Consider the following 17,139-nt stretch of genomic DNA (forward strand, 5'->3'; position numbering starts at 1 on the left):
AAGAAACAAAACACAAGACGTGAGTGGCATGCACAGTCGCTGCGCCCACCCCCAGCTCTCCTCACCAGCTGCCCTCCCTGCATTGGCTCCCCTCCCTGTCTGTGCGCACAGTCCCGCTCACAAGTCAGGCTCTGGTGATTCAGTGGGGGATACCTCCTGGCCTGTGCATCCGGCTTGTGTCATGCTGGGTCCCAGCCTGGCACTTGGTTTTCACCCGAGATGCCCGTGCAGGATCCCCTGCCTACTCCCTGACATCTCAGAGCCCCTGCGGGAGGGCTGGAAGCCCTGCCCTTCCTGCCCGTCCACTGCCCTTCACGTCCTGCCCTTCCACTGGGGCTCAGCAGCAATGGCCAGATCTGAGACAGCACTGACTGCAGGGAGGCTGCAATGGCACAAGGACCTGAGAGCGGGATGCTGACGCCTGGGCCTGAGGCTGATGCCTGAAGCCCTGGGATATGGAGGAGGCCAAGGTGCCCAAAGAAGATGGTTCGACTGCAGAATGCTTGCAAGAGGAGCCAACCGCCCAGCACATGGGACTCTCCACAAACTCTCAGGTGCACTGGCCAGCACAGCGTGGGACAGGGACATGCCTCTCCTGAGGCTTCCCAAGTCTGCCCTTCCCAAGGACTGGGCTGCGATGCACCTGCAGCCTGGGGCATGAGACAGCTCCTGACCAGGAGGCCAGGCAGGGAACAGACCTGGGTTAGCCTCTCGTGACAAACCCTCCCTCTCCTCATCCAGGAGACAGTGTTGAGATTGGTCACCACATCCTTTTGGCCACAGCAACCTGCCCCTATAAGCCTCTCCTGGCAGAGGGAGGAGAGAGCTCCCTCCCCTGCCTCTAAGAAACCCTGGGCAGGGACTGGCTGGGAAAGCCCTTCCTCCAACCCCTCCGAGGCGCCCAGAGAGGCCCGGGGACCCAAGTGCTGCACCGTGGGGATGGGTACTGAACCCTCCTCCCTGGGGGACGGGAGCTGCAGCCCGAGCGGGCCTGGCCTGTCGCTCAGAGGGGATGCAGAGATCAGCTGCCACAGCTTGGCTGCTCGCTGCTCTCCCGGGCCCTGGCGCAGGGACAGCTGCTGGAGCCCTTCTCAGTGAGCCCTGAAGGACGGCACTACCCCTAAATCCCTTCTCCTGTACAAAGCTCTTCCCTGCCCTTCTCCAGACGTTCCTCACCCTGCTCTGAGGTTGCCCACTGCCCGCCTGGCACCGCACAGGCCCACAGCATGTGATGGGTGGCGGCAGCGCTGTGAGGGTACACGGTTGCCCACAAGCCCCCTGCTTTGCTCATCTGGCACACTGTGTGCACAATTGCTGGGCCAGTGGCTGCATCCGTCTCAGGGCAGGGAACATGATCATCGCCAACCGGGGCCCGTGCTTCCCCCAGACAGCTGCACACAGCTGTGGACGGTGCCCTAGGTTGTAGCAACATGCTGCTCTTTACGCATGTAGGCCAACATCTGGGTGACCAGAATCCCGTTACTTAGCAGGCCGATAGGCGAGGCTGGCGGCTGGAGCCGGCGGGTACAGAACAGCAAGAAGCGGTGCATGCAGAAGGGCAGTCAGGACAGGAGACGCTAGCCAAAGTGAATCTCCCTACCCCAGGCACTCAGTACCCAGCCGGCGCCTGGACTGGCCAGGCTGGAGGAGCTGGGTTTGGTGGCTGAAAGCTGTCTCTCCATTCAGAGCACAACCCCGAAGTGCCCCCAGGGTCTCAGCACTCTGTTCCAGACCCTTCACACAGACACCTACGCTGCTACTCAGGCTATGGGAAGCGTGTGGACTCGAACCCTATGGTCTCTCCTTCCAGGGAGCACAGCACCGACAGAGGCACCGGCTTCCCTGGTAAAGGACTTAGTGACTCCCAAGCCCTGTCTGGAGTTGACCCTCCAGCTAGGGAAGAGGAGCGCTGAGTGCGAGAGGCTCTGGGGGATGAACACCCCAAGCAGCTGGAGGAGGGGGCTGCGGGACCCTGCTCACGTTCCCCTCCCCAGCTGGGTCTCTTCCGAACAGGGAGGAGCTGGCAGGCCTGGGGCTGTGCAAGGCAAGTCCAGTCACATCACCACATTTTAGCACCAAACAATACAAGAGCAAACAGAGGGAGCAGTGGCCAGGGCCGGGCTAGGAGCCATGGCAGGGCCAACAGGCACTGCACACAACTCCCTCCGTCAGCTCGAGCTCCCTCCAGCGCTGCAGCGCGTTTGATGCCAGCCCAGAACAGCCCGTCTTGATGCTGCTCAGCCTCGTGCATCGCAGCGGGAGCTAGAGCCAGAGCCTGCTCCGTGCTGACAGGGTGCATCCATGCAAAGGGGCAAGGAGACCTTGACCTGGGCCGGCATTCCCTCCATCACACAGCAGGACCGCTGGCACCCGGCACCCCGCTGGGACCCGCCGCTGCCCCACATCCTGTCTGGCGCACGGGGCAGGCTCTGCGGTGGAGCGCGTGATTGTTTCTAAGCACAGGAAACGCGTGGTGATGCTCAGGCTGTGGGAATGCTGACGCATGCAGACGTGTGTGCGTGGGGGCCTGCGTGGCTGTCAAGGGGAGCAGGGGGCTGTGCAGGGAGCTGGGGCGCCGGGGAGCGGTGGGGGCTCCACCTAGGACCTGAAAGAGCTCAGGAGCCTCTGTGAGGATGCTGGGACAGATGGAGCCAGCCCGAGGTCCCAAAGCACCTGAACCAGGTGTGTGCATGTGCGTGCGTGCGAGCGTGCGCGTGGAGGAGGGGCTCTGTGGTGATGCCAGGACTCCTGGAAGTCGGCTGAGCCTGCCTGGAAGTGCAGGAAGAGAGACACTGGGCTGCTAGAGACGCGCTTGCGGGGGGTGAGCTGCCTGGATGGGCGAGCACGGGCAGACGCTGGGCTGCCCTGAGACATGTGCAGCCCCCTCCCCCGGGGGCCGGCGAGCAGGAAGGAAGGGGACGAACCGTTCTGAGACGATTTTCCTCCTGCTGCTGCCTGTGCGGGTCACCGCGAGTCGCAGCCCGGCGCTCGGCACGTGGCCAGGCGCTGCAGAAACTTCAGCCTACGGGGGGAGATGCGTCCCTCCCGCCTCCCACACACGTGGCCCTCTGGGAAGGGGGTGCTGCCTGCGGGGGGGGTCCGCGCCCGCTCCACAGCCCGCGCGAGCCCTCATGCAGCCGTGCACTCGTGCAAGCGCCCCCATGCCCCGTGCTTACCTAGCTCCTCCAGCTCTGCCGTCATGGACTTGGAGCGCAGCGTCAGCGTGGTGCTGGGGGCTCTCTTGGGCGGCGGTGGGGCTGAAAGGAAGAGAGATGGCATTTTGCATTTCTTGTCCAGGAACTTACGAGGAGTGGCCAAGTGCAGGTGCCACTTCTTCTCCACAGCCTGGATCTCCTCGTACTCGCGGGAAGAGGAGTCGCACTGCTGCAGAATCTTATTGAGGCTGCGCGTGGAAGCAAACTTCTTCATGGTCTCAGCCGCACGGTCCCGGGCACGGGCACGGCGACGTCGCTGCGCCCAGGTAACCACAGCCCCTCAGCACGAGAGAGTCCGCGGCCTGGCCCCGGGGCCGCTCATGCCCCCGCAGCTCCGGCAGACGCCGAGGTCGTCGCAGCCTCTCGCAAACGAAATCCTAGGCGGCCGGCAGCCTGCCCGCGGGGCTCGGCGCGCCGCGCGGATGGCCGCTCCCCTCCACGCGCGCCATGGGCGGAGGGCGGGAGAGGGGCCGCGGCCGGCGCTCAGGCCCTGGCTCCTCGCAGGGGCTCCATCGCGCCACGCGACAGCCCACCCCACCCTCGCCGCTGGATTCAGGCTGTATCCAGGACCGGGCGAGGCTCCCGGCGCCCGAGCGGCGCTCCGGAGAGGCGAGTCTCGGTGCCAGGCAGAGGAGGCACGTGGCTCATGTGGCAAAGCCCGCACGGCGTGGGAGCTGTGTCCAGGGGCAGGGCTGGCGAGAGGGGCTCCCTAGCCAGGCCCGCCGGTGGGTGAGCAGGAGAGCTGGTCCATGCCATGAGCTCACAGAAGTGCAGACGAGTTGAAGGCTTTTCCTCTTCACTTCAGGTGCCTCCTCCCCGCCCGCTCGCTCGCTCGCTCGCTCGCTCGCTAACAATGCAGGACTCAACGCTCGCGCGTTTCCATGGGAACCAGCGCTTCGGGCTTGTGCTGGAGCTGCCTGCATCACAAATCCCGACAGGGGCGGATTCGGGCGGCGAGCGCGGTTCCCACACAGGCCTCCATTAGCAGCAGGGAACAGCAGGGCGCGCGGGCCCGATCCGCGGCCCTGCCGCTCGCGGGGCAGGCCGGACCCCCGGCAGCCAGCTCGCCCCGGCCGGGCGCGGACGCCAGTCGCGGGACCCGCGCCCCGCTCGGCCCCGGGGCTGGGAACGGCAGCCGGAGGGTCCCTTGGGGCAGGGTCCGTGCCGCGGGTGGGGAAGCGTGACAGGAGGGCGAGCGCGGCGCCGGCAGAGATCCCAGCGCTGGCTCCCGAGCCTCGGTCTTTCCCACGACTCGTGCTCTTGTGCGGTGACAACATAATTACAGCTCTTAGTGTCAGCGCGCAGAGCGGCCTCCACCCCCTCTCCTCGCGTGCTGCTTCCACAGCGCCGCGGTCCCCCAGCCCCCAGCCACGCTCCCCACGGGAGCCGCTCCGTGCCCCGGGGCTCCTTCTCCACACGCAGACCCGCGCGGCTGAAATGGCACTCGGTCCTCCGTGCCTCCCGCTCCCTGTCCACGCTCCCCCGCGCTTGGGCAGACTCCTCACAAAGCCGCGGCAGCCCCTCAGCGGGGCGGCAGCAGGCTGGAAGCTTTGCTCTGGTACAGGAGAACAAGGGGTCCCCTCTTCCCTGCACCCTCCCCAAAGGGCAGGGCAGGAGGAAGCCCCTACCTCCTGGGGCATCCTGGGGCTGCAGAGCCCTCCGCACCTAGCTGGGCTCTGCCCCCAGGCAGCTCCTCCACCCTTGGGGACCTGCCCCGCGGTCAGGATGGCAAGCCCCCGCGCTGCGAGTACAGGCCACTGCTGTTGCAGCCACGAGGGCTGCGATGGGGATGGGGCAGTGCTGCCGCTCTCCGGCCTGCATGGGGTGGTTGCAGTGCTCTGGGGAGTGCAATGCAGTTACCTCCTCCAATAAGCAGCTTTGTCTGGGGGCCTCCTCCTTGCACGTCTCAGGGCCCCCGAAGAGGCCCCAGCTCTGCTCCCCTGAGCACTGGGCTCTGCAAATCCCCGCCGTTCTGCACCTACCCTTTTTCCGAACGACTTCTTCCGATTCTGGCTTGCGGCTGACAGAGACGACTTTCATCACCAGGTGGTTTCCCCCTTGACGGATCAGGGACACCACCTGCTTGTGCCCCACCTTCACCACGTTCACACCATTCACCTGAGACACAAACAGACTGGTCAGCAGAAGCCTGGCCTATACCAAAGAGAACAAGGTCTGGGAACAGAAGAGGTGAAGGCCCCCGAAGTGCCAAGAAAGAGCCGTGTTCAAATCTTACAGCTCACCCCAAAGAGGCATGTGCGTCAGACTGGAGTGCCAGGGACAGGAAATCTCGGCCACCTGCCTGGAGCCTCTATCCTGTCCTGTTCTGCATAGGACTGGAGGGCTGTTGGAGTTGTGACGGTCCAGGACATATGCGAGAAGCAAGGCTGGTGTGGTGATGGCTTTCACTGGACCAGCTGCACAGCGGGGAGAGGTTAGATGGGCTTCCAAGCGCACAGCCCTGAACAAGGGCTATCATCCTGGAGAGCTTGTCTAGCATCTCTCCCAGCTGTCCAGGGAAGTGTCTTGTCCCAGGTCACCCGTGTTTGGTCAGTCTTTGCACCAGGCATACGCTACCTTTTGCCTCGTTCTAGAATCATGCACGGAGGCTTCCTGGCTCCTAGACAGTCTGGGCATGACATAAATCCCCGTGACACTGAGCATTAAGATGCAGACTACAGTGACACGGGGGAGACTAAAAAGCTGAGCACCCAAAACTTAGACACTTAAACAAGGGCACTGATTTTCATAAATACTGACCATGAAACTCTTCTTTAGCCTCTAGAGGGAGTGTTCAGCACCTCTGGAAGTCGTAGTTTCATAGATGTTCGGGGCTGGAAGGGACCTTACAAGATCATCAGGTCCAGCCCTCCTGCACTCGGGCAGGAAAGACTGCTGGGATCAGATGACCCCAGCAAGGTGGGCAGCAAGACACCTTTTGAAGATCGCCAGGGCGGGTACCACCTCTGGGGGAGCCTGCTCCAGGCCCTCGGCACTCGACTGGTAAAGAAGTTTTTCCTTATGTCCAATATGAAGTGATCTTCAATCAGTTTGTGCCCATTGTTTCTTGTCCTCCCCTGGGGTGCTTTGGTGAACAGATGCTCCCCCAGGCCCTGATGTATGCCCCTAATATACTTATAGCCTGCCACCAAGTCCCCTCCGAGTCTTCTCTTCTCCAGGCTGAGCAGTCCCAAGTCTTTCAGCCTCTCTTCGTATGACCTGCTCTTTAGGCCTCTAATCATGCGTGTGGCCCTCCTTTGGACACGCTCGAGCTTCTCCACATCCATCCTGAAGTCAGCCTACCTGTCCCACCACATGCATTATTTTATGGACCTTGATCCTATCCCCCCTCGGTCATCTCTTTTCTAAGCCAGAGTCCCAGTCTTTTAAGTCCTCCTCTTATCCAAGCCATCCCATAGCCCTGATGATCTTTGTTGCCCTTCTCTGCACCCTTCCATTCCTAGTATATCTACATATACTTGCATAGGAATGGGCACAGACAGTCACCCTGGAATAACTATCTTATAGTGAGTCCCTGCCCTCATTAACTAGCTGCAATTTGTTCATTTTTTGATACCCTAGGACTGGAAATGTTGGCCCTGACCTCCCCGTGACTGCCAGCTCCTTTGCAAAGCAGAGGTTGGCACCTTTGCATAGCCATGTCTGTAAAGTGCTTTGACATTTCCTGATCTTTGGGAAGCATGATTACTAATTAATGGTAGATAAGTGGAGGAGCAGAGGGGCAAATGCTTGCTACTCACTTTATCTAATGATCATCATAACATTTAAAATGCAAATAGGCATATTAAAAGAACTTTGCTGAGCTTGCAAAAAGCCATGAACTCTAAAGTTAGGAATGGCCAATATTCAGGCATCAGTTCTGCCCTGTGATTTAATCTTCCACAGGACCCCGCCTTTTTCAGGGCATAGCTGTTAATGACTTCTTTTCAACATCACTCAATTAGTGGTCCCTCTCACTGACAGCACAGCAGCCAAAGTCTGTCCTGAGGACTACATTAATCATTTCCCTGTGGTCTTTTAGTGAGTGCTTCTCACTGCATGCTTTGAAGTCCTCACAGATATTAATACATTTATATCGACATCTCTCTTGTGAGAGAAGAGAAGTACAGCACAAGCAGGAATATTGCTGTAGTAGAAAGTAGAGGCAGGGAGGTGATTTTACCTTTGCACAGAGCATTGGCAAATGTGGTAATAGATGGCCAGGGCTGGATTCACACATAGGCAAACTAGGCACATGCATAGGGCCCTAAGTGAAGAAGGGGCCCAATTGTGCTTATTTTACCTATTGTAATTTTTGAGTGAAAACAGTAATATAAATAAACCGTATTAAGTAGGGACCCACAAGTTTGTCTGCCTAGGGCCCACTAAAGGGTTAACCCAGCACTGTTGATGGCTATGCAATTCTGGTGCCCATATTTTGAAAGGATGTTGAATAATGGAAGACGGTGCAGAAAAGAGCCATGAAATGATCTGAGGGATGGAAAAGATGCCTGACAGTGAAAGACTTGAAGAGATTACCCTGTTTTGCTCATTGAAAGAAGGTCAATAGGTGACTTGGTTACAATGAGTAAGCACTTTCGGGGGGGGGTCCGGTGGGGGGGGGGAATACTGGATATTAAAGAGTTCTTTAATCAATCAGGGAAGCTGAATCCAGACAAATTCGTTAGAACTTGACGTAGTAATACCTTGTGAAAGGGACGGCTGAACAAATGGGCTGGGCTGCGGGGGGAAAGACTGAGAGCTGGACGGTGCACCCCCTTTCACAGGATCTAGACCCCAACTGCCCGTTTCATAAACTGTGCAGAGGGTGCCACTGGTTCCCAAAGAGAGGAGACAAGTCGGGAAGGTCTAAAACGATGGCGCACTCCACTCAGGTGAACAGTCAATCGGCTGCTGGATGCAAGAGAGACTGTTTGAGGGGATTCCTACCTCCAGAGAAGTATCAGGTTGCCTGACTTGATGAACGAGGGTTGTATTGCTTTCCTGTGGGAGCTGGGCTATATACTCCCAGTGACCTCCACCTCCCCCGAGTCTTAATGAGTGCAGCATAGCAGTAGCGTTCACTGCACAGACGACCGCTCCGCTGGCAGCCCCGCAGCTGCGTGCTGTGCTTCGTGGCAGCTATAGCTGAACCCTGCAACAGCGAGGGGATGAAGCGCTGAATGGCAGAAGCAGACTTGTAGCAGGAGGAGTGCCGAGGATGCCGAGTTGGGCCAAGGATGCGATAAGGATGCAGAGACGGAGAACCCACCCGGCGGGGTTGGAGAATTTACATTTTAAACACCAGGCCATTCAGGGAAGGGGACTCCTCCCTGTGGGGAAGTTGAGCGAGAGATGGCATCTGTAGGGTACTGGGTTAGTATTCCTTATGTCCGAGGATGTAAATATTCTCCTGGGCATAATTAGGTTACTGATTTCTTAGGACTGCTCTTGTTTTTATCTTAACTCTTCTGTTATCTTTTATACCTTTCTTACTGTCAGCAATCAATGTGATTTCCGAGCATGTGACCAGGCAGGCAGGCAGGCAGGCAGGCTTCTCCTACAGAGTGGGGGGAGTCTGTAATTTCTGAGCACTTGACTGGGTATGATTCTTCTAGCTGTCAAAACCTAAGTGACACAGGTAAAGCCGAGGTGCTATAGGTCAAGCAAGAGAGGGGTTTGGGGCTGAGGGGCTCCCCTCAAGGTGTGAAAACGCCTCAGAAGTGTGTCTCAAAGGTGCATCTGATGAAATCTGGGGGTCAGGGTGCACCAGAGCAGTGCTGGTAGGAGGTTTGCTTCATGTCACTGGTATGGCAGTCCTGGCAATCTGTGCTGCACTGGCTGGCACCAGGAGCAGTGGTCCTGGCTGCCTTGGAGCAGTCAGACAGGAGCAGAGCATCAGAGGACCCTGGCATGCAGGCGCAAGGCACAATGCCCAGGATCCCCAGGGCTGCTCAGTAAACCTGGTTTTGAATCTTGAGCTGTAAAGAGCTGGAGGTCTCAGGAGTCTGAGAGGAGGCTCCAGAGACAGAGGTCTCTGCCGCTTCTTTTCAGAAGCTTTGTAAAGCGCCCTTTGTCGATCTGAGGCCGTGCCTTTCAGCGACTAGGGAGAAGAGGCCAGAGAACCCCTTTTGGAGGAAGCCTAATTGGACCAAGCTGCCCTAGGCAGGTCAGCACCAGGGTCCAGGTGCTCCTGCCTGGGACACAGCCGAAGTGGAGACGGTCTAGCCCGGAGCCACACACACCCCTGTCAGTGATGTACCCTGCCTCTAGCCAACCAGGCACCTCCTATGCTCAGCATTCAGGCTCAGTTGTACAGGTCAGGCAGCTTCTGAAGCCTGGGGTACATGTTCGAGCTTGACTGAATCAGTTCTACCCCAGGCCAAAGAATTAAAACAGCCTTCAAAGGAGAGCTCAGGGCACTGCAACACTCCCCAGGCTGTTGAGAACAACCAATGACAACTTCCATGAGCTGTTGGAAAGAGCAGCCAAGGGTTACCAGGAGCCAAGATTCCTGAACACGGGGGTGAGGCTGAAGGGCAAGAGGCTGGAGTGGCCTCATCTTCCATGCCCTTGTTTCAGGCCTGGGGATGCTCACGACGCACGTGCTGCCCCAGCAGGCACAGGCGCTCATCAGCCGCTGCCTCAGCTGCTAGGACCAGGCTCTGCGATGCTCTGCCGTGCTCTCTGTGCTCTTGCAAACCTTGCAGCTTTGGGCAAAGACAGTGATGACCAAACTGTGACCGTGCCTCGGGCTGCAGACAGTGAAGCGCAGGTCAGAAAGACCTTCCGTGCCCTCCGCCCCCGGTCCACTGCGGTCACGTGTATTTGGGGATTCAAGATGCATTTTAGATTTTCTCTCTCTCTGTCAGGGGTTTACGACAGTTGGAAGCAGGGCATCTGGCAGGGTGGACCTGCGCTCCTGCTTAGATGCCTGTCCAGCATGCCTTGTTCACACCTTCTGGATCAGACTTGGGCTCTGGGAAGGACATCCCCATAGCTCACGATGGATGGGGCCTGACCCACCTGCTGGGACTGCCCGGGCATCTGTCACCTCATGTGTTCCCTGCCCTCACAGGGCCTCAGTCTCTTTTCTTTCCTGCCCGTGGCACACAACAGCTTCCCTTTGTGAGGAGGGATGTGCTTCGCTCTATGGAAGTGCAGCACACCGGGCTACAGGGTGAGGCTGAATTGTCCCTGCTGGCCCAGGTGCTGACCCACAGCAGGGTGCCAAGATGCCCCTGCAACGCACCCATCCCTGGCAGAGGCTGGGTTGGAACCGCGGTCTCCTGACCTTGCCCATTTCTGCTGCTGACGCAGCCTCCCTGCCAGAGCCCTACCTGTCCATGCCCTCTGGATGCAGCGCTGCAGGCTCAAGCCTCCTGCAGATAGATCAGCCTCCCATTAAGTATCCAGAGAACGAGTGACACGCCGTGGAGAGGCCACCTGTGAAACATCTGGCCTAAATGACAAAGCCTGAAGAAGAAGCAGGGCTGTTCCCTCATGTTCTTACTCCCGCCGAGTCCGGCCTCTCTCCCCCGATGCTTCCCAGCTTCTAGTGCACACGAGGCAAGAGGCCCAGCTCCCCAAGTGGTCCAGACTGTCCGGTACGACTGCTCTGTCCTCACTGCTATTCACCGCTCTGTGCCATTTGCACGTTTTCCAGCAGTGATTTTTATATTGACTTCCAGATCATTTATGAAAATGCTGAATAAGACTGGGCAAATACTTATCTCAGCAGAACTACGTTGGAAACACAACCATCTGAGGAGGATTCCTCACTGACCACTGCTCACTGAAATCTGTCACAGAGCCAAGTCTTAATCCATTTATTTTGGGCTTCATTGGTATCATATAGTGACAATTTTGTAATGAGAATGTCAAGGAGTACTAAGTCAAATAACTTACAGAAGTCTATTACATGTAGGCATCTCCCTTTACAAACCAAATTTGTAATCCTATCAAGGAATGAAATCAGGTTTGTCTGACAGGATCTACTTTCCACAGATGCTGACTGGCATCTATTCTGTTCTTAAGTTCTTTATCAAGTGAAGCCTGTGCCGGCTTTTCCTTTCTTTTGGCAGGCTGACTTATAATTAGCCGGGTCATTCTACTTGCCCTTGCTGAACACGGGCACATTAGCTCAGTCTCCTGGCACGTCCCCAGTATCCCACGATTTATTAAAAACCACATGCTACAGGCCAGAGATCTCCTTAGCCAAATCTTTTTGGACACTTGGGTGCAAGTTATATAGGCTTGCTGATTTAAAAATGTTACTCTTTGCTGATGTTTGCCACCCTCCTCAGCTTCTAAGGGAGAGGAACAGCACTTCTTCATTTCATGCGATAGAAGCACAACAACCTGCTTCTTTCCAGACACCAACAAGTATTTATTGAACTTATTGAACACTTTTGCCCTTCCTGCATGAGTTTTAATTTAACCAGCCCCACCTACAAATGAGTGACCATAGGCAGGAGGCAGCATATGCTCCTATGGACCCACTCAGCACTGAATGGCCAAAACTCAGTTATTACCTTGGCAGGCTGTTGAAGTGCTTTTGCTGATATTGCAGGTAATAGAAGGTGATTTTCAACTGTTTGTACCTCAAGTCAGGTTCAGTGGGATTTGATGATGTGAAGAAGAGACACTTTGGCCCTAAAAACATTTTATGTGGCTAACGTTAGTCACATAAGGGGCATTTGGGGCCATTTACATGGATTTTACATCCTACTCCTCTGTACAACTTGACTTGTCCTTCTGGCCAGCTCTAAAGGCATCTTATCTGCCCACTTATGCTGCTGGAATCCCGTTCTGCGCAGAACAGTGTGCAATGCCACATAACTCTCGAGCGACAGCTCTAGGACAAGTACCTCTTTCATAGAGGAGGAGGCCCTCCCACACTGTAGCCCAAATGTTTAGGGCACCTGTTTATGGAGCAGAAAACACAGGCTGCAGGCCCTTGTACAGCCTGGTGGAGTTTGCACCAACACCTATTTTCCAGAACACCGCCATAAACCCCTAGGCCATAGATTTAATAGATTTCATAGACATTAGGGCTGGAAGGGACCTTGCGAGATCATCGGGTCCAGCCCCCTGACCAGGGGTCAGGAAGTCAGATGGGGTCAGATTACCCGAGCAAGATAAGCATCCAAAGCAAGATAAGCATCCAAAAGCATGGGTAGGCAGGACCAAAAGCACTCTTCATCCCTCCTCCTAAAGCTGGTCTAGTGGACAGCAAGAGAAAGACAGACAGGCAGAGAGCACCTGCTTTGTGACTGGGATGTATGCTATGTCCTGGGAAGGGGAAGGGGAAGGGCAGAGCCCTGGTTTCTGGCCGTGCTCCCGTCCTCCACTGCTGCCTACCCATTTCAGCTAACGTCACAGGGCGGAACAAGGGCACGCTGGAAATGCAACTTCCAAGGGGAGCTTTAGTGCTGTTGTGCAATGGGGAGCACTACTTACCCACCTGAAAGGGGGGCGGATCAGGGCCTGGGGGGTTGGCTACGTAAACAGTGACCATGTGCAAACTTACCGCGCATTGGCTACCTCTTGGGAGTGGCCTGTGTGTACGCTCTTATTCTACAGCAGTGTGAGGCAGCTTGTCTCAGTGAAAGCAGGGTAAGCTGCCTCACATCTACCAGGGGCTAAAAGGATGCACAGAGGCAGTTAATGGCCACGTCTACATGAGACACTGGCAGGAAGCATGATGCAACATACACAGCAGTAGTCACGAGCTGTCAGCGTCATGAGAAAGCTGTTCCTTGGTGTGACTGCACAATAATGACTGTGCAGTCAGCATCGCATGTAGACGCAGCCACTGTGGGGTAACTAATGCCTGGGCAGTTCACAGGAACTTGTTCAAGTGCTCATACCCTCAATGGCCACAGCGTACCCGTAACTGGTGCATTGTCACTGGCAGTCCCTCAGTGCAAGGATGATCTCTACCACACCTCATGGATGGCTCTTGAGGTGACTGAAGAGTTCAATCCTCGAGCCACAGACACATTCACAGAAGCTGCAGGTCTTTCTGCAGAGGGGAGTAGGCTGCAGGCTGAGATCCCTCTCGTTCTCCTTCCTCTGCTCTCTTTTCTCTACTTTGAGGACAAGGCACTTTTTCTCAAAACAGGCTGCCACTTGGTTGAGACTGTAGTGCCACTGGAGTTGGTTGGCAGTCAGGTCCTCCCAACTCTCCACGTCACTGTCTGTCTTGGGGTATGCCTTCAAAATGTCCTTGCTGCGCTTCCTCTGGCCACCGCGTGATTGCAGGCTATACTAAGCTGGGAGTAGACCATTGTTTTTGGAAGTCAAGTAAGGTGTGGCAGTGCACTGTGTGTGCCTGCCACTTTAAGAGCCTGGAGCTGGCAGCCTCCAGGTGCCTGATTAGGGCAGCCATTTTAGAGGCAAGGGCTGCCTATATAAACCAGGCAGTTTGGCTGCAGGAGGCCAGGCAGCAACATCGCCTGGCTGGAGGGCTGCTGACATCACCCGGAGGAAAGGGGGAGCTGCAAGGGGGTGGCAAGGAGGCTCCTGGTCCTGGGCATGACCTGAAACTGCACCCTGCCGGGAGTGGGTGGTCTGGCGGGGCTCCCAGTGGCGTGGGAGCCCCCAGGAAATGCCAGGCCAGTTACCACCCCGGTGAAAGGCGGGTCGGGGCGCCTTAACCCCTAGCTCCCACCACCGGGTGGGTAACCCTGTGTATGTGGAGGGGCCCAGAGGGTGGACCCCAAGAGAGTGAAGATTACCGGGCGTGATGCTGTGGTGACCCCGGGAAAAAGGGGGTAGTAGTGCGATGAGCCCGAAGAGAGAGTGAGGGGCTAGAGACCCAGCCCGAAGGGGATAGTACCCTCGACTGGCCCATGCTGGGGCCAGGACCAGAGAGGGTCAAAAGGGCCAGGGGCCCACTGCGAGGGACACCCAAGAGCCAGGGGTCTGGGGTCCCGACTGGCCTGGAGGTGGGCCAGGGCCAGTTAGCCAAAGGTCCCGGGGGGACCACACCCGAGAGGGGAAAATGGCTTCGGGAGGGCTAGTAGCCCGGATGAAGGCGGAGAGGCCGCCTGATCAGGAGGGATCATAGAGGGGTGCTGTTTAGGAGATTCTGGGGCCCAGCGTGGGGGCCGGAAGAGACGAACACTGAGATGCCATCTGCGAGGCTTGGGCTGCGGTATTAGGGGAGGTCGGAGCCGCAGAGCGCCCCTGGCATCGGGGCATTAAAATGGGTAACCTCCTGCTTAATTGACATCTTAGTTGAACTAATTATCATCAAAGGCGTGGCAGGCGAGATAGGCGGGCGGTTGCCCAGAGACAGGTGGGCGGGCCACGAAGAGCTCAGCCCCAGGAGGCTCCCTGTCATGGTGACAGGCGGGCGGGCCAGGAGGAGCTCGGCCCCAGGAGGCCCCCTGCCACAAGGCAACTGCACATAACATCCGGTCTGGCGACGGTGGTGCTTGGAGATCACTGACTCAATGCTGGTACCACTCGCTTCAGCTCCCTTTCAGCTTTTGTGCAGTGATCTTCCCATTTGATGGGAAGGATTTTCCAGAGGCATTGTTGGTGATACCTTTCCAGGCTTCTGAGATGACAATGGTAGGTCACCCACATTTCACATCCGTAGAAGACAGCGGGGATGACGACTGTATTGTAGACCTGGATATTAGTGTCTTTATTCTTTGTGGTCTTCAGAAAGACATGCTGAAGCAGTTTCCCAAAAGAGGCATTAGGGCACCAGATCCTGTGCTGGATCTCCTCATCCATGTTCATTCTCTGAGAGAGGTGGCTATAGAGGTAAGGGAAGTGCTCAGCTACCTCCAGGGTCTTTCTCTCCATGATAATTTCGGGAGTGAGGTGGGGGGGTCACATTCATGGCCCAGAGCAGACTGATACAGCACTTCTGTCTTCCAGCACTACAAGGTCTCAGTCCACAGAGGACTGGTGCATCACACAGGCCAGTACGAACACATTACAGCCTCTTGGCAAAGGTCCCAGGAAATGAACAAAGGAAGGTGCTGGCCGACCTACCGCTAAGTCTGGAGGCACCTTTCCACTCCCCTTATAATCTAACAGGTGATATCAGGCCATTTGTGGCTGAGCCCAGGCTCCTGCCTGGCCATGTAAGCACAGCATGTAATCCTCTTCACAAACTTGCCAAGCTTCAATTTAAAACTAGTTAAGGTTTTTGCCGACTGCTCCTATGGAAAGCTAATTCTGAAGCCTCTTACTGGGTGTGGTTAGACAACTTGCCCTGACCACCTCATGCACATTTGGTCACGACAAGGTTATCTTCACTGATCTCATGCCAATATTGCCCGTCAGCTGAAAACAGCTCTTCCTGCTCCCTGGTGCTTAGCTCAAGGTACTGAGAGGCAGCAATCATGTTCTCTCATGGCCTGTGCTTGGCTACGCTTAAAAGCCAGGTCCCTTTGCTTTCTTCTCATAAGGTATTTATTTATTTCATTTATATGCTGCCCTTCCCAACAGCAGCTCAGGGTGGCATACAATAGAGAACAGACTAATGTATGAAGCCGGAAGAATGCTCGCAGAACAGGAAAAAGCATAAAATAGAGACCCAGTGGAGAATATTCCAGCCTGGCTTTGTTTGCTAAATGCCTGCCCAAACAGGAAGGTCTTATAGTGCTTCAGACAGATGTCCGGGCTCAGGCTCCAGCAGCCTCAAGAGCTCCAGAGCTGAGGAGCAACTGCTGAAAACAACTTCCCACGCATTAGAGCCAAGCAGACTTAGCGCACTGACAGTGCTTGTGGGAGGTTGCTTTTGGCTGACCTTGGGCATTGCAGTGTGGGGTAAGGGAGAAGGCAGCCCTTGGGTACATAGGACCCAGGTAGGTCAAAGCCAGCACCTTGAGCTGCACTCAGAGAGCTACTGGGAGCCAGTGCCAGGCAGTCCCTCCAGCTCCTTGATACCCTGGAAGGCCTCCTCTGTCCACACTGCGGTGGGTGTGAATCCATTTTCCTTAAATGTGGATGACCAGAGTTGTACACAAGATTCAAGACGGGGTCTAATGAGCTTCTTGTATATCTTGGATGTAATATCTTGGATGTCATGGAAATACCTTGTTAATGTTAAGCTACATTAATGATAACATTGCTGTTAGTTCCACTTGAGCAACAATTTGTTGGTTGTGCTATATGCACTTCCCTTGGCATCAGCATTCCCCAGATTTTTCCCTCCCATTGAAGGTCTGAATTTTGGATGGATTTTCCCCAGATGGATGAGCTAAATTCTTCAAAATTCACTCTGATCCTATTTCTTTCCCTGTATTTTAATTGCTTTATTCTCTTTTAATTGCCTCTCTGTTCTCTCTGGCATTTAGTATGCTTTGTCATTGATGAACTGGCTAAACCCATACCCATCTGCTAGACTTTCTCTCCCCTCTGCCTCTTCTTCTGTGTTCTCTAGAACTTCTCTCCATGTCTAAAAACACGATGATCCTTCGGGGTCCCTTCTGACATTACAACCTATGAATCTATGTCTATCCCGGGCCTTTTTTGTCTTTGGTTTGCTGTGCTAGTCTGGGCACATGGGTGCAATTCTTTTTTCCCAGTAGTTGGAGATGGTGCACCTTTCTGGATGCTGATAAAGCTTTTACCACCCTGGTAAACCTGGGTGTTACTATCTTCAGTAGGTGCTGAGCACAGCACCTTTGGCCACTGGCATAAAGACTGGAGGAAGAAAACGGAGCCTAAACTCCAGAAATCCTTGTAGGCCTGGGACAGCTGCACACTTTCCTCCCCGGGGAGTTACCAGCCAGACGTGTGGGGTGCTGGCTGCTGAGGGACCCTGAACATCTCACTCCTGCTGGAGCCTGAACCCAGCCCTGCAGAGCAATGCTGGGTTAACTGCATGCAGCTCCTGCAGGAACCAGCTGGGATCCTGCATCTTAGGGAGAGTACCTGCATGGTCAGCAGCCTC

At 55.9% G+C, this 17,139-nt stretch overlaps 1 protein-coding gene across 4 annotated transcripts in view; it reads right to left on the reverse strand.

Moving 5' to 3' along the window:
* The window catches only part of SHANK3 (SH3 and multiple ankyrin repeat domains 3), a 534,820-nt gene that overhangs the window by 55,947 nt on the left and 461,734 nt on the right, over positions 1–17,139 (reverse strand). For all 4 annotated transcript variants that reach the window (XM_059725576.1, XM_059725575.1, XM_059725577.1 and 1 more), the window contains 2 exons: positions 5,198–5,333; positions 3,177–3,257 (listed from right to left, as the gene is read on the reverse strand). In XM_059725576.1, coding sequence (XP_059581559.1) covers positions 3,177–3,257; positions 5,198–5,333 — 217 coding nt within the window. The remainder of the gene's footprint in view (positions 1–3,176; positions 3,258–5,197; positions 5,334–17,139) is intronic.

Source organism: Alligator mississippiensis, chromosome 4 (assembly GCF_030867095.1).
Source record: "Alligator mississippiensis isolate rAllMis1 chromosome 4, rAllMis1, whole genome shotgun sequence".
NCBI lineage: Eukaryota > Metazoa > Chordata > Crocodylia > Alligatoridae > Alligator > Alligator mississippiensis.